The sequence below is a fragment of the Catharus ustulatus genome, chromosome 2 (genome assembly GCF_009819885.2).
Source record: "Catharus ustulatus isolate bCatUst1 chromosome 2, bCatUst1.pri.v2, whole genome shotgun sequence".
Classification (NCBI taxonomy): Eukaryota; Metazoa; Chordata; class Aves; order Passeriformes; family Turdidae; genus Catharus; species Catharus ustulatus.
The window spans coordinates 49,937,902-49,961,413 of NC_046222.1; the positions used below are offsets into that span (position 1 = coordinate 49,937,902).

The 23,512-nt window shown below is 38.3% G+C and overlaps 1 protein-coding gene across 1 annotated transcript in view; it reads right to left on the reverse strand.

Annotated features, from left to right (window-relative positions):
• LOC116992882 overlaps nt 1-23,512 on the reverse strand; it is a 229,940-nt gene that overhangs the window by 158,376 nt on the left and 48,052 nt on the right. Inside the window, 2 exon segments of the mRNA XM_033052980.2 lie at nt 20,532-20,711; nt 21,596-21,649. Of these exon segments, the coding sequence (XP_032908871.1) occupies nt 20,532-20,711; nt 21,596-21,649 (234 nt within the window).

Below are 23,512 nucleotides of genomic sequence, written 5' to 3' on the forward strand. Positions count from 1 at the left end.
CTGTGTAATTCCACATATATCAGTACCTTTCCTGCCTCTCACTGCCAGGCACAAAATCTCACATGTACCACTGCTGTGATGAAGTAAAATCACGTGCTGGTACTTTGAAGTTTCAGGCAGGGCAAGACACAATAATGACAAAACTCATATGGCTTACAGTTTGGCCAAATTAATTTTGGAAGATGTTACTCTGCAGTGTTACACAAAGAAAGTCACTGAGCTGGTGAAAGAATTCCTGTCACAGAACCTAACTATGTGAAGACATTCCTGGTACAAGACAGTGAAACTATTTATCTGCTGGATGTGGGAGACATCCACTTCCCTCCATCCATAGATGTTTTCTACTGTTGTTTCCCAGAGCTTGTCTAAGTCATCATTACAGACATATGATGTCTGTAGTGCTACCAACCACTGTGTTCTTTGTCTTCATTACAAGAGGCAGGCTTAAAAAAGAAATGTGGTAGAAAAGTTTATTATAATCCTATAGAGACAGAGAGCATAATTCCCAAACCTGCTTGAGCCGTTCCTTGTATGATTTCAATCAGACTGATTTATCTTCTTCTTGGTTTTGTAATTCTTCAAAGACCATAACAAAGATGCTGAGAGCACTTTGGCAGTCTGTAGCCTGCTCTGAATCAGGCCTGGAATTTCCCCTGCTGTTGCCCACTATTGTAACTTTCCCAGAAATTTTCACACCTCTATTTCTTTGCAAAGGCAAATCAGCTGCAATACAACTTTCCACTCTGCCATCAGCCTGTAAGAATACCCTGTTTGTCTTTATGTCAATACACAGTTCTTGGAACCTCCTTGTCGTGATAACAAAGCAATATATTCATGACCAACAAGTCAACCTTGAAAACTTGTAAGTAAGGCCTGTGAACTGCCCTGTGAGAATGCTGAACAGCCCAGCAAGAGCCAGCCCTTCAGCATCATGGCTCCTCCTGCTTCCACCTGCAGGACAGACAAAGAATCCTTCAGACATTCCTATTACTGTAAAGACATGACATCCTGGGTTTCTTGAACCACATCGTAGGACAGAAACATAACGACCTCTGTCGAGTGATTTCCATGCCTGTTGGAAGCATTGAATACAACACCATATCTCTCAGCTCATTTACTTTTCTATCAACCACATTTTCCCTTCAAGTGAACTAAAAAAAAAGTACAGTAATTTCACGATTACAAGCTGCACTGACTATAAGCCACATCTCCGGGTGTTGGCAACATTTCGTTCTTTGTCCGCACATAAGCCGCACCCAATTATAAGCCCCTCTGTTGTTCGCATCGAGGACCTGCGTGCAACAAAGTTGCCAATTAGTAACAGAATCGCGGGATGGTGGGGTTTACTGGCTCGGCTCGGGCCGTGTGGGCTCAGCCCACTCAGGGCTGCTGAGGGGGCCGGGTGGCCCAGCTCGGCTCTGCCGCTCAGTGGAGCCGCTTGGGGCCGGCTGCCACTGCCTCCAGGCTCACTCATCTCAGCCCGGTTCTGCCCTGCGCGGCAGGTGGGCATGGTGCCCCCCGCCTGCTTCCGCTCCCACAGCACCGGTGGGAGGTAGGCATGGAGCCCCCCAGGCCGTGGGGCCAGCAAGAGGGAGCCCCCGCCTCCCCCTCCGCGCAACACAGTAACCAATTTGTAACAATCGCGCAATCCTGGGTTTTACTGGCAGGTGCTCAGCTCGGCACCTTGGCTTCCACTTTCGGGGTTGGAAATTTCTGAACGTTTTTTACATATTAGCTGCTCCTGAGTGTAAGCCACATTTCCGGGGTGGGAGCGAAATTTTAGTCAAAATGGTGCAGCTTATAATCGTGAAATTACTGTACTGTTTCACATGCAGTGATCTGAACATGCGCTATCTAGAAGATGAACTTTCTCTAACTGAAGAGCTATTACTTGTTCAGGAAACATCCCCCCCAACTTCTATAGAAATATATTTATTTACAACCCTACAGCTTAAAAAGCAAACACTAGCTGCAGGATTTTGAGGTGTTGGTTAGGTTGTCAATTTGTTTGTATGAGAATTTATTGATTCAAAAATCCTGTTATCTGAAAAATCTCAAACTTGGATTGCACCATAGCTTCCTAGTAATTTGGATCACTGTGTAATACTGCAGTTTTGCAGTGTGAGAAACACCATTTCAGTTTCTAGCTGATCTACAATGAATTAATTTTTAAAGTTGTTGAATTATGCTAACAAAATGACAATAATTAACAGAGTGTCAGGGGCAAGTGGATAGAGTCGGGAGTTGGCTCTGCCATTCCTGTGAGAGAAAAGATTTGTGCTTCCTCTTGAGTTACTCTAAGCTAGAATACAAATCCTCAGAGCTCACATTAATGCAAGCCTGACTGACAACCTACCATTCAAAGCAACCATCTCAGATTTCTGCAATTAGCATGTACTCTAAAATTTCTGATTCTTTAAGCTTGGTCTCTAATTTACATTTTGAAAAGGCTCTTCAGAATGAAGATGCCAAGACTGAGCAAATTCACTGCTCTTGAGACACATTCTGCATATCTGCAAGCTCAGTAAAAGTGTGTTTCTGTTAAAATCAATAGGATAAGTATCACATGGGAAAAAATTACTCTTCTTACCAAGTAGAGAGAAGGCTTTCATGGATAAACTCTGGTAAGAGACAAAAGAAACTAGTCAATGTACTGAAATAGGGACAGTGTATTAAATAATGCAGAAAGTTGGAGGCAGCACTTGCTAATCCCTGAAAATCTTCATGGCCTTAATAGCAGCTTTTTATATGGAAAACTGTATATTCAAGAGGTCTACATACAACTCAATCACAGAAAAAAGAGAAAGTAGGGATATATTAGACATATCATTCCATCTGCTGCCAGTGACTGATTTTTCTCTTTGTCAAGACCCAAAAAATCAGATTATTTAATACTTATCCAAAGACACCATTTCACATTTTAAGAATGTTTTCCTGAAAATAGGAGGCCTGAAAATCAATGAGGTATAATCTGTAAGCATCAGTGCCTGAATAGGTCCCATATTGGAATGCTGAAGCCAGCAGACAATGGGTAAAACAATATTGCTGAGATCAGTTACTGACATTTTCATCAAGGATTAGACAAATGTCACACACTTGAAGTTTCAGCAATTGCGCCCTTCTTTGCCTGGATCAAAGATACAATTTGTGTTAGGTCAGGTTCCCAACAAATAAAGACAAATTTTCTAGGCCATTTATAATGATACCTTCATTGTGCAAGTTTAGGTCATACATTCAACTATTTTAAACTATCAATTTATGCAGGATGACTTGGGGGTTTTGGGAGTTTTTTGGAAAATGAATGAAAAATTTAAAAAGACCTATTTAGGTAGATTTTTGCTAAACAATGACATTACCTGTTCCCTTACTTCCAACTCAAAAGCCATCAAGAATTAAACTATGTCTGAGTAAATAACATTTGATAGTGTATAGCTGTTCACTACACAGACATTTGCTTTGCTGTATCTGATAATAAATTAAAATGCTGGCATTTATTATTAGACTGGATGAATGCATTAAAAGGATAGCATTTTCCCCATTCTGAAAATCATCTGAAATATTTACATTTATTTTTTTCTTCTTCCTCCTCTTCTATGCAAGAAGCTTACATTAAAGCACCTTTGAAACTGCACTGGCATGCACAGCACCAGCAAGTTAAGGGGCATGATTTTGGTCTAAGATGGCTGCTACTCTCACCACACCAAGTGGAGACAGCAGAGGAATAATGCCTGATAAGCACTGTGGATGAAGATGCCCAGGCTTGGGAAGGTGGCTGGAGAGCTTAGCTGCAGGAATGCAAGTTGAGTCTCACTAGTTGCCCTGCAGACAGGGAGCCTTGTACTATTCCATTCACTGGTACAGATGTTGCCATCAGACCAATAAACCCTGAGTTATGAGCAGCACCTCTCCGCTTTACACTTGTGCTAACTGAAGAACCAAAGCAGGATTTTTACCTCCAGGCTTTAACTCGGCACTATGCAAATTAACATAGATTTTTATCCCACGTAGTGAAAATTAAGAAAATAACCTAAGAATATCAAATATACCTTGGAGCTTTAATGAAGAAGACAGGAAAGTCTTCTGATACATCTAAATACCGCTTCTGCAGTTCAGGGAATGTCTCATTGAATACAGTAGCTAGTCAGCCACTGTATTTTTGCAGTTTTAATTTAGATATTAACACTGCATTTCTTTACGATTAAGGACTAGATAAATGTTACATAAGGTTTAGAATTATAACTACAGAAAATCTCAATCTAAAATTACAATTTCACTGTAGCTGCTGAATCTTCTTTAGGTTAAAACTATCACAGAGATCACTGAACATTAAAACCAATGAACAGTTTTTATTCTTTTGTATCACTATAATTAATTTCTAGTAAAGGGACAACAGCAGAGCTGTTCTTCACCCTCTATCTATGGCTCCCTGTCTGTGATCCAGCAGCCCAGCTTATCTGTACCAGTCACAGGCAGACTGGACTGTAACAGACACCAATAAACAATGGAACCAGCAAAGACAGGGGAAGACAGAAGGAGAAAGAGAGAAAGCAATGATCAGTTTTTGTTAAGCCACTCATGAGTTTGAATAATTAAGGTTAATTCACCACAAGCCAGACTTGATGCTCTCTGCACTGCAATCTCCCAGCTGCCATATCAGGTCTACATACAAGCTACTTTCTGGTATTTAAGCAGAAATAAAGCTACTGAAACAAGACTCAGAGCAGAAGTGTGGTCTCATTAATTTCAGTTGGCATACACCATTTTTTTGACCCAATGATGCTTTGTATTTGCAATGCAATCTTCTTGTAGTTTACAATGGTCCAAGGATATAAACAAGACTGTATATAAATGCAACTCTGATTGACAAAGCTGAAAAAAACTTAGGAATTCTCAAGCACATAAGCCCTTTTTCAGCTCTAAATCTCCAAGCAAAACCAAGAGCATGAATCCTTGCAGTGACTTTAGTGTAATTGAATTAGTACTTTTCAAGGAAAGGGACAGTTGGTAGCAAGGGAGCTGAAGAGAACATTAGCACAAACATAGTGATAATATTTTATGCTCTGTGGGAACAGAAATCAGTAATTACTGTTTACAGAACAGTGAGCTCTTAATAGAGGATGTTGAATGGAGGAAATAAAACCAATTAGTTTTTCTACTGAGTCCATGAGTTTTACTATACACTAAAATTGTGAATTTCCCCTGCTAATTTCTCAAGGCATTTTTCACATCCCACTTAAGTTTGAGAGATCAAACTGGATTTTCTGGAAATATATATATATTTCCATACATTTCACTGGAGATTTCTGGGGCTTTTTTGTCAATTAGCTACATGAATTAATTCTGTTTCTTATTTCTTGTTTCATTTAATTTGTACGGTCTTAGTTTGGCACTCTGGATAAGGTATATTATCATATACTGGGACAGAAGATCCATATTCCAAGAGAGTTGGTGGGAAGCTCTGTTGCAAGGTACAGTCTTCTTCCAAGGGAGTGTTGGCTTACAGTAAGATGGGATGTCAGCCTGTACATAGTACTATCTAATGATCCCAGGTTCAGATCTCTTATTGCAGTGAGAAGGTAATCGTTTTCATACACAGCATACTTAATAATCTACCAATGAGCTGAAAGAATTAGAGTTATTGTAGCAGTGCTAATCGATTTCCACAGTAATGCTGAAGTTGATCTGACAGGATCCAGAACCAGGCAAGCATGCACTTGCTTTATTAGCCTTTAAAAATTTGAATTCAACACTCTTGTGAGCCTTTCTGAAATGAAAAGTACTTTAGTCACAAGAAGGGAGATAGGAAAGTGCTAACAAATTTAAAGAATGCCATTTAAAATTTACCAGCTTGTATTTGTACAAGGTGCATGAGCTGTGAAAAAGAGAACCACCACCCCTCTTAGTACATTCTTTTTTATAAAATCAAAATTCCTAAAAGCAAGTGATTGTGACACTCCACATTATGCCCTACAGGTTTCTTCACTGACAGCGGGTGTGGTGTGTCTAGGTAATGCTGCATGCTCCCATTCCTGCAATGGATTTTTCTTTTGCAAGCTATATCTGTTTCAGAGTGGGCAGAGAGGGGGCAGAACAAATGTCACATGAACTCTGGTCACATCTACTCACATCAGACTGCTTGCACGACCTTGATTGACCTTGATGGGCTCTGCATGCAAGAGAACATTTACGTAACAAGCTGAGCAGGCAGTCCACCATTAATAACACGTTAAATAAATCACTAAGTGCTTTGCAGCACTATGCATATTTCCAAGCTAAAATATAGCTAGATCCAGCTTTTAAAAGACAAGCAGTTTTCCTGAATGTCCTAAGACACGGCATGCCCATCTCCTCCCTGGAGAAGGATGAGGAATTTACTGCCTTTTCCCCAAGCCACCCGGCATGGATATCTGTCAGGTCCCTTCCTGAGGTGAGGGTAAGGAGGATGCAGCTCCAGGCTTCGAAGGAGTGGGGTCAGAGGCAGTTGGGCCCCTGCTCCCACCCCTATCACCCTGAGCCTGTGTGCCAGTGGTGTGCTGGCTCTGGAGAAGAGCTCAACACCCCTCTGCTCATCCCTATGCCTGTGAGAAGCATGACACTGAGCAGAAAATATGCCAAAACAACTTGTGTTAAGGTTTTAAAAAACAAAAGCCTTGAAGAAGGCATGTCTTAATCTAAACTAATTTTATTCAACCAATTGTAAGTCCAGTATTGCATGCCAAATTTGTATTTCAAATTAGCCAGGATGCTAGAGATTGGATGAGAAACCTCTAGTGCTGGAGCACACCTCTCTGGTATTCAATACAGAATATGTAGATGATACAAAACCTCCATTCAGGGCAACACCTGCGGATTATACAAAAACAAAGTGGAAGAAAAACCCATTAATGCAATCCAGAAGTGTGTGCATGAACTAGCACCACTCAGTGGTGCTCATGGCATTGAAAATTCTTCTGGGGCAGCATGGGAACAAACAAAACATGTTTAACTGTTCAGGTATAAACTTGATGGTTTGGAGATGATTAGTGCATGAGAGTAACAGCTTCTATAAACATACGTTACTCCGTGTTAAGTGTTTAAAACCCTTGAGAAAATGACAATCAGATTTTAGTCAGGTAAAAATGAACATTATTTATCTGAATTTCCCTCTTTCACCCCCTTAAAAATATTTCCAAAATGATTTTTTTCCTAAAGGTTTTTTAATTAAGATTACTTAGAAATCTGCTTCTATCTCTGTAATAAACTGATAAAATACCTTTCAGTTACTTGCTATTGAAACTTCAGCACTAAAACAGTTCAACTTTTTTCCCTAACATTTCAATACAGATTCAAATGGTAAAACCATAGCTGAACACATAATCTGAAAATTGTTTATGATCTGCCCCAAAGGTTTAAATCTTCATATCTATATAAACAGTTGAGAGCAAAGGAGTTGTCACCAGGTAAATGAAAATAATAACTGGTTTTTCAAGTATTTATAGTGGAAAGAAATCTTGCATTTGTCTCTGGTTAGTGTAGTGTGTAATCACTACCCATGATAAACCAGGAGAAATCAAAGAAAATTATTCCAATTTTATTTGCAAGAAAAACCTCCAGTGCAGTTGTTTTTGTCCACTTGGTTAATTCTAAGTCACTTCTGTATCACGCACAAAAGTGAAAGAAAGAAAAGCATGTAATGTTAATCTCCAAGAAGTGAGTGCAAACATCACCTGACTTTCACCCTACCTGCAATCAGAACAAAAAAGCCACTCTTAGTTTTCTCCACTTTCTTTGAAATTCAGGAAAGTTACACAAACAGTTACACAAAAGGGAAATGGAAACCAAAGTTTTCATTGCTTTATCAAAGAATTACTGCAAAATAAATTTTTCCAGCCAAATGAAAAGAGATAGAAGGCAGTAAATACTCATGATTATTCTCTGGATTTGCAGAAATCAGCACCAAAACATCCATTGATTCATGCACCCATGATTTCACTAGGAAGGAAAGGAATGTAGAGTTGGAGGAGGAGCTTTCTCCTTTTGAATTTTCGCTAGATAATTAGTTAAGCTTCAACAATTTTCAATACAGCTCATAATTGCTTCAAAGTGCTACACTCACGTGATCAGTGTCTTTTGCAGAGAGTGTTGCACCACAGGGAATAGCCAACATAATTATGTGGCACAGTTTGGGTTAAATTAATAGTTCTGAGAGTTCAGGTTAAGAGAGATTAGATTTCCAAATTGTCTAAACCAGGTGCCTAGAAATGCCGCTTTTTGTCTTAGCCCTTTGTAAAACAAAATGATGACCCATAAAATTACTTTTGCTTCTAAGAGGGCTGCACACTTCCCAGCACTGCTTGGAGTTAAGTGTTCTCTGACTAACACTGCTCAGAGACATTTCAATTCGAGTAGCAAAGGCCAGAGGAGTTCCCACATGAACATCCTTTACCCTCCAGAAATTTCCTCCACTTGGCAGCACCCGTTGGAGCAGCAGGAAGAATACTTTTAACCATAGGCAAGAGCAATGAAGCTGACAGCTAGAACTGATGTCTATGATACTGCCTATCCTGGGAGGCTGCTTCCAAGGCTTCAGTATCAGACGGTCAGCTGCTGAGGCAGAGAGCTCCCACACAGAGGCCTGTCTTCAGCTGAAATTTTTGGTGGGAAGTTTTAATCAAAACAGTTCACCTTTTTTTTTTCCAAACTGAGACCATGAAAAATGTTACAGTATTCTCGTGAAGACTTCTCTTGTTAAGAATGTCTAGGAGCTTTTTTTTTTGGGACATAGATTTGAAATTTGTGGGTTTTTGATTGTCTGGCTCCAGGAATAGGATTTCGTGATTGTACAGAAGTGAGGACATGCTCTCCTGTATTCTTACAACTCATCTTTATTGGGGAACTGGGAAAAGCTGGATTTGAGCATAGAGTGATGAGAAAAGGAAGGAGTTACAGGAACAGAATAAAATAATTGGGTGAAGGTGGCAGAGGGAGTCAAACATCCAAAGAATAAAAGGGCCTATTTGCCCAGAGTGGAAAGATTTAAGAAGGGGAAAAAAAAATAGGAGAGAACTCAAGGTGAAAAAAATCCGTAAAACCAGAAAGCTCCAAATTATAGGACTTGGGGTTGATACTGGATTTCCTTACCAGTAGTACAACTGTTTTAGACATTAATAAGCATTAATAAGTATCTCATGTTTTAAAAGCTATTCAACAAGAGGTGGCAACGTACTACCAGTATCATTTGCTCCATAGACTTCGCATATGGAGGACTGTGCTGCACATGCTTTCAGAATCGAAGTTTAAACCACAAATCTAACTCAAGAGAATATCACTACATCTCTGAAGGATAAATTACAAAAAAAAAAAAACCCAAAAATCAAAACCAAAACAAAACAAAACAAGACAAAAAAAGCCTCCCCAAAAAACCTCCCCACAAAACAACAACAACAAAAAGAAAAAAATACATCCATGCACCCCCTCTGGATGTCTGAGTTCCTGTCTTAAAGAGTAGAAATATAGCAATGAGAGAAATTTTTAAAGTTGAGAAATGAGGAATCAAATAGTAACCATGCAACCTTGTTCTGGCACAACAGACTCCTGAGCTGTATTGCTAACACAGAGGAAGGGAAGCCCAAGCCCAGCATCTGGATTGGATTCTTTCTACTACGCTAACATCACTGACGCAACTCCTCAGTCTTCTTTCCCTGAGCTGAAGACTTTCATTTGTGTATTTTACTGCAGAAACTAGGGAACTTTCTGTAAGGCTTCTTTCCTTTCTTTTCTGCCTATTATGTATTTAGGGCTATCAGTTCAAATTTTAGGCATCAGTTAAGTTTTCAAAGCCATTTCCTCTCAGATATTATCCATTCCCTGCTGCTCTTTGAGGTACCTAGTTTTCCTAGCAGCCCTCATTTTTGTTGATAAAATCACCATGTCACTGGCACATCTGTTGCCAAATATGTACCGTATGCTTCTCTTTCTCTCCAAGCAAAACAGTTACCTGAGTTTAAGCTGTGAAGTTGCACAGTGCAGTATAATTTCATGAGTCTTTTGCATCAGGAAAGTGTTGCTAACAACTGCTTTCCTTACAGAATCTAGTAATTACCCTAATAGGCCCGTTTCTATCAGTAAATTAAGTCCAGTGAAAACATACAACACATGCATGACTAGAGAGCTCTTAATTAATTTTCAGATAATTAAACTCCTTTCAGATGATTAACCCAATTTTGGGATTCATATGGACAGTGTAACAAAATATGCCAGAAGGTAACAAAAACATTATGAATATTCATTCTTAAACTGTTCACCACAGAATACTACAGAGGCCAGGAGACATCCCACACTGTAAGTCTTTTGTGGGGACTTGTATTATCAAGCTTGCTGAAAAGATACCTTTTAGACAATACCAAAATCAAGAGCCTTTTATAGGGGAAAGAAAATTTTGTTAATATTCATATCAGTTTCCAGTTTCTTATACTGAAGCTTTTCTTATTTTAAATGTGTATATTTTTCTAAATTTATTAAATCTAATTCAGTTCTGATGCCATCCCCCAGCCAACCAGCACACTGCAATTAGTGAGAATAATTTTTATAAGAGATATTGTAATAGATGTTACCCTCAGGATCTCTACTTTGAAACAGACAAAATTATTTAATTAAAGTGCAATTTCATTCAAAATAACCCAGCCCTGGCATAATAAATCTTATTCTTGAATGGGAAGTTGATGAATGGGACATACATGTCACCAATAGTATTTCAACATCTCTACTGCAATTGGTTTTAAAATCTTATATCTGAAGTAAACCAAATGTGAGTATTTCACCAAGATACACGTCCTCTCCATAAGATAAAAAACACATGAAAATATATTCAGTTCTACTCAGGATCCACAATAGAGGCTAATGAAATTCAGTCCAATAATAGGGTCACTAATGCAAGCAACCTCCTTGCCTGCAGCCTCTGTGTCTACTCAAAACACAATTCTGTCATCCCTGAATAGGGCACATGAATAGAGAAAATATGAGAAAAAGACTGATAAAGTCAGGTTTCAGTTGCCTCTGGAATAATTTTTTTCAATTCCCACCATGTCTTTTTTAGTGCATTTTTTTAAAAATTAACAACATTGAAACAAGCAAGCACTAAAATCACTGACGTTCTCGTACAGTTCTCCATCTCAGGAGGGATAAATTTCCTGATCTGATGGACTGAAAACATCCCAGATGTAAACTAATTTCAAATCAGTGAGGAAGTTACTGCTGTTACCAGGGAAAAACAATGAGGCATGAGCTCTCTACAGCACAACAAAGTTACTGTAAGAGGCAGCAGAAGCAGAACTCAAGTACAGATCTTGCAGTACTACTGAAGCAAGGTATACCAACACTCTTCCCAAACAAATAGAGCAGTTTGGTTAATTAGTTAATAGGAAAACTCTGCGAATGTGTAATGGGAATAACTTTTCACAAGAAACCTTGTCTAAGTCAGTACCAGGTAGCTAAGAAGCTGGATGTACAAGATTTCCTTTGGCCAGAAACAATGTATTTTGACATATGAGATCTTCCTAGGGAAGTCCAAGTGATTTTAACTTCCCTACCTTCTCTAAAAAAACCAAAAAAACACCACCAAAAAAATATGCTAAGAAATTCTCTCAAAAGGAACTCCAGGATACTATTAGTACCATGTTTAATTGCTGTCCAAGCAATACTTCAGCAACTGTTGACTAGCAGCATAAAACCAACTGTAGTTTGGCAATTACAGAGACATGGTTATCCAAGAGTTAGTCAGCTATCCTTAAGTAACTGCGCTGTTCTTTTCCACACAGGAGTGCTCCTTCCCAGCACATTGCCAGATAGTGTGGGAAAGCTCCCTCTTTGTTTCCAGCAAACTCTCTTCTTCTGACAAGTGGAAGACAGTTCCAGCATTTCCAATTTGAGCACTGAATTGTCTTCACCTTATTTGAACCTGATTTTCTTTTTGTTTCAATATTATTTTCACTGCTTGCTTCCTCTGAGGATCAGTTTGCCTAGAAAGATCCATATGTCCATATGCCAGGGTTTAACAGCTAAATGGAGTGAGAAAATCTTCAATTAGCTGAAAGTGATTTCAGCTGGGCAGGCTGAGAAATGTCTACTGGCTGAAAAGCTGCAAAAGCTAATGTATCAGTCATTATATTTTCTAATTATTAAATTCAAGCTGAACATCAAATATTTTGAACCATTAATTTAAAAATAACAGACAACAAAACAACCAACCCAAAAACAAAAAACAGCAAACTAAGAGTAATAAAGGCAATTATTCAAATAATGAAATTGTTTTGGATAATAGAAGCCCCAGTCTTGTAAAGACAGTGGTAATGAATCACTGCACTAAATCAAACAAGCCATCCATCTTTCAGTTTTAAATAACTGCTTGCATTTTGGGTGTATTAAAAGAAGTATTCTTATTCTCAGTGATCACTTACAAGCAGTCTCACAAGCAGCCTTTGCAAACTTATCTTGACATTATTAGAAAAATGACAAAGGACAGAGAAGGGAATTTTAAATATCTTTAAATTAACAATTAACTGATAGCCTTTTCCAAAACACAAATAATCCTTCCCAGTATGGTTTATAATTATTTCTACTGCAGTATTGTTTAGAGATTTAGTCATAGCATAGATTCCCTTTGTGCCAGATGCTGTAGAGGAACAGAAATACAATTCTTGTCTTAGAGAACTTACAGGCAAGCATGTGGTTATTTGCTAGACAATGCATTTTAGACTATAATTGCCTCATTTGTTTCAATCCTGATCATCTCTCATCTCACTTAATGGATTCAAGGTATTGACATAACAGTTACCGGGTACAGAGTATGGATTTATATGCAATCATATGCACAGTTATAATGAGAGGGCTGCAGTTATTGTTGAATTCCTTATTTAGAAAGCACATTATTTCTTTGATATACTAAGCAGTAACTGCTTTTCTCTAAAAATATTTAATGGACAAAGCTAATTCAGCTTTGCTGGCCATGAGCTTCTGTGCATTAAGCCATCTGCTCTTATGGGGGAATGAGAGAAGAAAGAAAAGATGTCGGTTTTCAGTAGATAGAAGTTAAATAAGACTCAGTTTGATTAAGTAGAATGCCAAAATATGAGTTAATTAGGACTAAAGTAAATTAAAATCAGTGCCTACTGTCACTTCTGAAACATTATGGCTTATCATTTATGCACACCACATTTGTGTAAGAGTACCCTCAATCCCTGCTTGCAATAGCTGCACATCGTAATTTTTATTATTGCCTCAGGGGTTTGCTAAAACTCGTCCTTGGCAAAGCAGCAGAATTTCAGCAAAATTACATCTAATCGCATTTCTTAACCTCAAAGATTAATTTGTCCTGTTCTGTTTCTCATTGCAGAAGATACAAATTTCATCTCTTAATTGTGCTTTCTTTTGTTCTCTCCACTGATTCCAGAAGCAAATTACATTCTTCTCTTAAACAGAATTGAAAACCTTTGTTTCCATGTAGTCAAGATAAGTTGTTAAATCAGTTTCACAGAAGTCAAAATTTTTTCACAAGCTTCAAATATGACCAACTTGTGGTGAAATCTTTGATTTTCTCTAAATCAATTTATTCTAATTTTTTTTCCCCCTAAATTCTTTACAGTTCATGATGAGTTATGTTTCAACCAATCTTAGTTACAGAGAGTACATATTTTCACGAGTTGATGTCATCTCTCAGGATATTTTTAATTCTCCCTTTTGTCAGTACAGAAATTACTACTCACCACTGCTCATCTTCTGCTTTACTCCATTCTTCATCAAATCACACACTCAAATGGGAGTACTGGCACCCTCCTGAGTAATCCTTCACCTCTTGTCCTTAAAATTCTCTACTCTTGCATTTAACTGTGGAGGAGAATAAGGTCACGGTAACTTAGTTTTTATGTTGTAACAGTTGAAAAAAAAGGAAAATAAAAGAAGAACAAAACCTACAACAACAGTCTACACTGCTAGACTTCTAAGTCAGTTTCTGTAAGAAAAAAATCTGCTCTTTTATTGGCTTTGCAGAGGAATTAGCATGCAATTGAACGTCATCATCTTTGCAAAGCAAATAGCTGTAGATATAAATTAAACACTCCTAAGTCTCTTCAATCCCATTTAGTCTCCACCTGTCTCTCAAACTGAGTATCCCATTCAGGCAGAAGCAGAAATACTATACTGAGTATAGAGAGAGTACAAACCTGTGTATTTCAAACACCTGGCTGTTCTCATACTATGCATGAAGAGTACAAAGGAGAGTCAAGAGATGGCAAAACATACACCAGTCAAACACGATGACATTTAGCTTAAAAAATTAAATGGTATTAATATGTTTTCCACAAGTTGTCTTGCTTTTATAGCCTCAACCATATGTACAAAGCAGAGGTTGATTGGTTATGAATATAAGTAATTATACGTATTCTTGTGCATATTTCACAGTATATACATATATATGCTGCTGCATCCCAGACAACTTTAAGAGCAGAAAAACACAATGTTCAGTACCCAGTGTGGTGTTGATCTTCTTTTGAGTCAGAAGTGGGTAATGAATCTGTCACTTGTCAGAGATATATTCTCAAACAACCGTGATGCATTTGCTGCTTGTACGAGAAATATTCTACCTGAACAACAGAAGACAGAATAACAGCAGTGGGATTGCTCATAAAATAGCTTGTCATTTTAGAGAAATTTTACCCCTCAACCCATATTTTCTCACATATTTTCATGCTGCAAAATATATCTGAACACCTAGCTGCTAGAAAGATCTTCCTGAAACATGTTCCTCAGAATAACTTAAAGTCATGAAAATCAACACTGCAGGCAGCAGCCAAAGACCATGGTTTTCCTCCTGTTCCCTGGGCCTTGCAGACAGACCCAGCCATGCTGCCAAGTTATTTTCAGGCCTCCATCCCTGTGCCAGCCTCACCAGGACAACGCAGTGCCAAGAATTCCCCTTCTTCTCCCCACTGACACACAGCACTACTTTTCCAGTGCTGAAGGTAATGGACCTAATTAATGGAGACCTCCATTGCCAGCACTCCTTCCGCCTTTGTTTTTCGCCTAACCAACAGATGCTACGCCTTCAACAACACCCTGTTTCGAAAGATTCATGATTTTAAAAAAAGAAACGTGATATAAAATAAAGACTACTTACCAAACACCAACAAAAAATGCTGCTCTTTGTGGCCAGTTGCTTACTTTATGCTGGGGTTACATAAAGGTGACAGGGAGCCTGTGAGTACCAACACGCCCTGTGACTACCCCAACCACTTCCCACCCACCGGCATTGCCGGGACCAGGAGTCCATCCCCCTCAGAGATGTGCAGTGCTCTGCACTGGGGAAGAGCTGCCGAGCGCCACCAAGACCACCATGGCCGCTTCCCATCCACCCACATTCCCGGAGCCAGGAGTCCATTTCCTCAGACATGTGCTGCTCCAGTTGGGGCTGTGGGAGAGCTGCCAGGCCCTGTGGGACACCGTGGCCATTTCCCACCCACCGACATTCCCGGGGCCAGGAGTCCATTCCCTCAGACGTGTGAGGGGCTCTGGCCTGCGCTGTGCAAGAGCCGCCAGGCCCTGCCCTGCCGCCCTGGGGGCCTCTGGACCCCACCATGCCCTGAAGGTTTCCTACAACTACAACTTTTATAAAAACATGACCTACACATCTCAGAGTTGTAACTTTGCCGTGCTTTCAGAATTTGTCTTCTCATCAATGAATTCTTTCATCAATTTGCTGCTGTGCTGCCCCAGTGATGGCTGTCGCAAGGTGTTGAAAATAAGTACATAGAGGGACTCCTTGTTCCTCAAAGTCTGAAGACAAAGAAGGCATCTCCCAGCAATTGCTATGGATTTGCACAGAGACCCCCACTCCAGAATGCACATCAATCTCCTGAGCAAGGAACTTATCAACATTTTTTGCCTCATTATTGGGAGTTACAGAAAGAAGCACTTCACTTGCACAAAATTTAAACATTTAGTACAACATCTCTGGCAGGAACACCTATTCTATCTTTCTTTTACTCTGCGACAGCTAAGGTCAGCTAAGGAATGTTTCTTGACACCTTTTTTTCCACACTGCAAAAGTGTTAGCTAATTTTAGTGTTACTTTGCATTTCCCTTTTATCCCACAGATCACACTGCTTCCTATCAGCAAAGAGGTGAGGATAAAAGAAAACAAAATATCCTTAGTTAGTTATGCCTAAACTGCAGAGCATTTAGTGACTTTCAAAATTATTTTACCATAATCAGGTGGTTCCTTATCAGTTTTCAAAATACAAGCATCTCACAAAAGTACAAAGTTTTTGATGTTTGAGTAATTTCAGATATCAAGGTTTCTACTTTTTTTTTTTAATAAAGAATTATATAAAATGAATTACATATATTTTCAGACAGAGTGATGACTCCGTATTTTCTGTCGAACAATCTTTTAAATAACCACATTTCTCAGAAATACAGTCAGAGGTTGTTATTATCATTACTGCTGGGTTTGGCACATCTCTTCCTACTACAGCAATATTTATTAATAGTTTATATGCTATTTTTCTAAATCTTGTAACATCTCTCACAGGCATTAGAATAAATGCATTTACTGCATTGACAGCATTGCACAAATTATATTTTGATTGTTATAGTCAATTTTTCATCTTTTACTGTAATAAAATTAAAATTTAATCCGAGTGTCAAGATTTAAAGTAGCCCTGGCAAGAACTTGTTCTACAGAAGTCTCATTAATAAGCAACAGAATACCATACCTTTGACAATTACAGGGGCTTGGGGGGTTTTTTTGCTTTTAAAAAAGACAACTCTGCTTCATTATTTTTAAAAGCCTTTGTTGTGGCAAGTAATGAAAATTACATTGTTCCTTTGACTTGTCTTGTAGATGGAAGTGTCTTTGATCTTCTAAGTATCACGAATTCCCATATCAATATTTTACCTTTCCTATCCACGGTCCCAAAGGACAAACAATTGCCATAGGAGAATAAGAGTGACATTTTAGCTTAAGGAGACAATCAGATATTGGTCCTTAAGGGCAGTTTTCCTAAAAAAGAATGCAGGAAAAAAATTAAATATCTGTGACATGAGTTATAGTGAAACCATTTGTACAAAGGAAAGACAATCCCTTTGTAAATTCTAAGCCTCTCAGCAAATGGATTTTCTACTTTCCCAGGGGTAAGACAATGCTTAGGAACATACTGATTTTGTAAAAATGGAAGACTCTGCTTCAGTTAGAAGTCTTCACTATTTCATTAAAGCCAAAAGTAATAATCCAATGCAAGATTGGAAAGCAGTACCCCAGCCTTATGTCTCTGCTCACTCTTCTCAAAATTTTCTGTTTTCCTGGACAACGTATGGCGGGATTCACCCAAACTGACTTTGAGATTTCTAAATGTTACTGCCAAAACCTAAGTTAGTCATGTAGAGTCCTAGAATCCTTGAATCCTAAAACATCTCAGGTTGAAAGGGACCCGTAAAGATCATAAAGTCCAATGCCCTGCTGCTTGCAGGACTATCTGAATCAAACTCATGCCTCTAAGGTGTCATCCAGACACTTCAGGTACTCTGACAGCATTGGTGCCATGCTCACTTCTCTGGAGAGCCTGTTCCAGTGACTGACCACGGTCTCAGTGACTTCTCTGATAGTTAATGGAGAAAAATGGAAAAATCACATCTTCTATTTTTATTATTTATTTTGCTCAGCTTCCACACTTACATGACTAATTACAGCTAGCCATCCTTATCAACAGGACAATCATCAGAAACATCTATAAAGAGGAAAAACTCAAGAAAGGAACTAATCCTATTTTTTTTTTCACTAAAATACAGCAGATCCCTTCTGAGCAGCTAAAGATAGGAAAGATGACATTCATTCCTTAAGTCCATTTGCTGACTTTTACTTTAGAATGTGATATGAGGATGTTTCATCCCAAATTTTCATTGCCTCAGTCCTCTTTAAAAGAGTTGATTCAGAACCTAGTCTCTTATGTGATGACAAACAAAGGGAAGGACCAAAAGATCCTAAATACAGGATAAAAAGCAGTGTTTTTATTTTATTTTATTTTATGTAATATATAGGGATGTGTGTAATGAGGTGAAAGGTTTCATGTAGGGGACCAAGTGTCCCTTTCCCACTCTTTAAATTACTTGTTTCAGGAAAAAAAGACCTCATTATTCATTGCATATGATGTTGTAAGCAATAGTCAAAAGCTGCAGGGATTATGGATAAAACCTGAAGCTGCTGATTGGGAACTGCTACAGCAGGGTATACCAGGCTAGTCAGAATTCATAAAGAGTATCAGAGGAAGAGCTTTAGCATTCAAAAAGGCTCTTAGAAGTAGACTCTTCATTTTAAGTATCTATTAAATTAAGAACTACCCTCATCTCCAGTAAGATGATGAATGTACAAAAACCAAGTCTTTGCTTAGAAAAAAATGAAAGGGTTTTTGCAAATCAGTCACATTAATATTTATATCCACAAGAGACAGCCATTTTCCAATTACCATGTAGGTAGAACAGCAGTTGATATTGAATTTCAGAATGAAAATGCACACCATGCAATTTCTCTAGCTCCTCTTTCTATATGGCTAGTAGAAAACCAGGTGGAAAATTGCTCATTGAAGCTAATTAGCCTTTAGTTATCACCAGTTACATTTCCAGCTGTTCTATTTCATCCTAGACTTCTTAATTTATTCAGCTGGCATATTCAGGTCTGTTTCCTCCATATGCTATGCTCATAACAAGAAAAAGGGAGAAATCCTGTTTCTGGGGAATTAGTCCCTCATCTGTCAGATTCCTAATTGCAACTTCATCAGTAATTGAGTGTTTGCAAGCATGTGTTTGATGGTAAACATATTTCTTTCTGTTTAGGGATATATAATTCATAGAACTCATGAAAATGAACCCGTATCATTTGGGAAATCTAAGGTATACATTCTTACTATTTCTTATACAATGGAGGTCAGAGTAACTCTGATACACTCTGAGGCTGTAAAATTAAGTTCTTAAGTAAAAGACTAAGAGCCTACTAGTCTGTACCATAAGCATATTAATTAAGAGAATACTACTCACAGCCCTTTGCAGCAAAAGAAAAGAAAAAAATAAAGCTTGTTTTTTTTCTTTTATATTGCATGTAAGGGTACACCCTGTCTTTAAAAAAATCAGAAGAGAAAATTAAGTAGTCCTCTTACATTATGAAATGTACCCAAATAATACTAACTTTCTCAAATATAAGAACTATTTTAGCTTGCCCTGTGCATATGATTTTAACTTTTTCCTGATCTTAAATATTGAAAATTTCAATAATATTTTTTCCATGCAATTGATTACATAAGATTTTTTTCTGTTTCTTAATTGGATGTCAATTTAATCATCCATTTAAGTGCAAATTCAGAATAAGGGCTTGTGACACACTACTTATTTGCATGATTAAAATCAACTTTCTGTGAATGTTTGTGCAAAGAAAACCCTACGGCTCAGATGTCACACAAAAATGAACATAAGAACAGCACATTATGAGGAATGATATGTAAATGATATGAATACTGCTGCATTTGTCAGTAGCTGCACCCACTGCCCAAAGGTAAATCCCCACACAGCCCTTCTTTCTTCATGCTGCATGCACAGTATGATTGCCAGAGGCTCTGGCATTACTTTTTTACTTTTTACTGAAGGAAGATGGAGGTCAGCCTGTTATACCACTTCATTCCCACAGTTCCTCCTGGGCAAACTGGCAAGAAACAGACTGGATGGGTGGTCTGCAAGCTGGGTAGGAAACTGGCTCCGAGAGAGCTTGGAGGGCATTGATCAATGTTTCCTACTTAGGCTGGCAGCCTGTCACACGTGGGATTGATCCTCCAGTGACTGGTACAAGGCCACACACAAAGCTCAACATCTTGCATGCGAACTCCCACTCTGCAGCCTCTGCTGTGCTTTGTTGAGTTGATTTGAATGAATTACCAATACGTTTTTGCACGTGTTATTTAGAATTTTCATGTGGAAGAATTGGAATATATATCTATAGATATGCAGTATAGTCAAACATGTACTTTCCCATTCTAAACATGCAATACTTGACTAACCTTTAAGTGGTAATTACATTTCTAAATCAAGATGCCTGAGTCTTTTTCCCTCCTTCTTATCTGAGTATATGGAACTTAAGTAATCCAATTTTCAGCATTGTTATTGTGCTAATAATCAGAAGTGGCTTTCTGGGATGTGCACCAGTCATACTGGGTGACAGCTTGGCGCCTCTCCTGACACCCAAAACTGTGACAAACTGCCTGCCATCTGGTTTGTGGGAGCTTGGCATCCTCTTGGATTTTGTGTGCGCTATGACTCGTGCCCCCTTTTGCCAGTATCATTGCTCTGCAAATGGTGAAGAAGCTGCAAGAAACTTACATGGCCAAGTCTCCAAAGAGTTCTAGAGGAGGACATGTAGCTGCTCCATAAAGGAAGAGAAAGGGAAGTAACAGACCAAGACCCACCCCTCTTTCCAAAAGAAGCATAAAGAAGCAGTGAAGGTGAAAAGTCGGAATACAGACCAGTTTTGCCTTCTGTTGTATGAGAGCTTGCTCTTGATCCACCTCAGAGATTTCCAAAAAGAAATGAGAGGTGTATTTACAACTTCTGCTTATGTGAGGAAGGTGAGGGAGACAGATTTTTTTCCTCCATTTGCCTTCATATCCCATGAGAGTTACAGCCTTGCAGGTGTCTCTCTGAAGCTAAGGGGGATGGTGGAGAAGGATAATGTTACATTCCCAAAGGAAAGACAACATCTGCAGATGCCATAATACAAAACATGTGACTTTGTCTAAATAAAGGAAGTAATTACATTAAGGAAGATTCGCAAAATGTAGCCAGAATAAGAAAGGGGAGTGCATGTGATAAAGTTAGTTGAGGGCATCCACGAGTTTGATCCTAAATATTAGTGGATATCAAAATTGCAGAAGTGAGCTAGATCAGAATCTTCTAGTTCTACCCATGGATGGATTAGACACATCAAAGCCAGCTATCCTTAAGTCCAGAATGGCTAACTAAATAATTGAGTAACACAGTACCAGTCAGTGATTCTTAGCTGTGTCTGGTATGAATAGCAATCATCTAAGAAAAGATTCCATATATTTTATGTGAATATATTTGAAATTTATTCAGTTTTGTTTTGATTGCTTCACACTAAACCGATCACATTGCACTAACATTGACATATTAAGATATGGAGTAAAAAGAGTGTGTAGTAATGAGGAATGAGGGACTGAAAATCATTAGCAGTATTACATGATACACATGAGCAGAAAACCAAATAATTGTGCTTGCTAGAGAAGCAGAGATGTCTCATAATGATCTGCATTCATACATTATAATCAAACCAATGTTAATATATTCCAAGGTAAAAGGATTATAGACATCTCATCAGAGAACTCTGTCATTCAGACTTACGAATCCTATTTACACCTGGCTTGCAGAAATTAAAATTTGTAACAAAAATGGTGTGAACATTTGCTCGTTTAATTAAAATTAGATATATAGTCTGTGCTCAAAGCTACCTGACATGGACATTATAAAACTGAAAAAAGAAAACTGAATTCTTAAGCTAGCAGCAACTGACCTGGTTGTTGTAGGTCAGATTCTGATCCCACTGGCTGAATATCTCTTCTGTCATCTGTGCAGATACAGAGATCAAGGAAAATGTTAATTAATGCTTATTTTCAAAAGAATGCTAAAGATCAAGAGTTAAGCATATAATTATGTCACATTTTTCTTGAAAATTTCTATATTAAATATGCTGTATTAAAATACTGCATTATATTGAGTAAAATGTATTAATTTTATCAGTGTATTTTAAACTGCCATATATTTAATTTATAGATTATGTATTTAATAAAAAGGATGTTAAACAATCACATTCATAACAACTAAGCAGCTACCTAGAAGGCAATAAAATTATTACTGTCCTGGTAGACACACCATTTTAACTGCCTTCCTTAAAAGGTAGTTTGCTTAAGTAAATAAGAAAAAAGCAGAAGTCTCTAAAACTACAGTAAGACTATAAACTTCTTCATATTCCTAAACAGAGTCTTTCTGATATGATCTGAAATTTTCTTCCTATAACTATAGATGCCAAAGGTTCCCTCTTGTTAGAAGAAAAACTGAGGTTTTCCACTACTGCTTTGGCTGAGCAGTGGTCCTGCTATCCTATCCAATGGTTAGAACAGATCAGCTGGGCTCCAGGTGCTCCTGGGCAAAAGGGGCCGAAGTCATAGCTCCTTATTCCCAGCAGCAGCTTGCCCCCGGCTCCTACCTTTCCCATGGATTAAAGATATGCTATGAAGCCAGAGCACCATCAAACCGAAACCTGTGTAGGTAATACTGCAGCTCAGCCCTTCCCTCTCTGAAGAGGTATCAGCATGTTCACGTTATAACTGGTACTGAGCAGTATAGTACAAAGAGATAGTTTAAAAAGTCTGTACTGGACAGACTAATCTACTTTTCTGCATTGTCCCATGTTATTTCAATATCATATTTCTCATTAGTGTTTTGCATCAAAGATGTTTTGCAATCCCATGACAAACTAGGGCATTGTAATAACAGCATATCTGACAAGAGGTCTGATGACACATGGTTTGTGTGTTCCTGTAACATCCATCACCATGAAACCAGGAAAAGGGCACTGGCACCTCCAGAGAAGGAGTAGAACCAGGAGAGCTGAAGCCTGTGTTTAGTACTGCAAAACACTTTGGGCTAATCAAATTGATTCTGTCACCCCTCTCTAAAACTGAACACTCTTCAGTACCTCTCATCAATGTGCTGTGAAGAGTGAGCACAGCAGAAAACCCTGTGGGAGAATGAGTAAGGACGGGTTCTGCTGATGCCATTATGTGTTTCTGCCAATAGTATGTGTCAAATGCGGTTAGAATTGTTAGGATGCTCTCTGTTGTTGTACGACACAAAAATGAGACCCAACGAAATTAATAGAAAAAAAGTGTTCCTCTTCACAATAGCTTCTCAATCAGAAACTCAGGTAAGAGGAACTAATGAACTTTTCTATTTTTAATTTTGAATTTAAAAATGTAGAATGTTACAGATCACTACCTATTAACACCACTGCATTTCTCCTTTGCTAATAGGAACACTCCTCACTGAATCCAGGATTAATTGGTATAGTTAAGTAAGAAATATAAAGTAGCTAATTTACTTCTTATATTTAATTAACTTTGCATGAGTTATTTCTGAGTAAAAGGTAAATGCAACTATTGGCAATTTCTGTGTACTGCTCTAGCATGACCTCTATGAAGAGCCAGAGCTGGTTTTTGTCTACTTGTACTGGCTACAATTACATGAGAAAATCTGATTTTTACAAAGGCATTATTCTATTATCATCTCTCTGTCTTCTGCAGTATTTGCGAATGTAAATTAATTTATCACTACATATTCTAATTGTGCAGATTCACCCTGAACCTTTACATCAACTATTGTGCAAATCGTTTGATAAGAAATGGGCTGTCAATACACAGAAGTCCCTCTC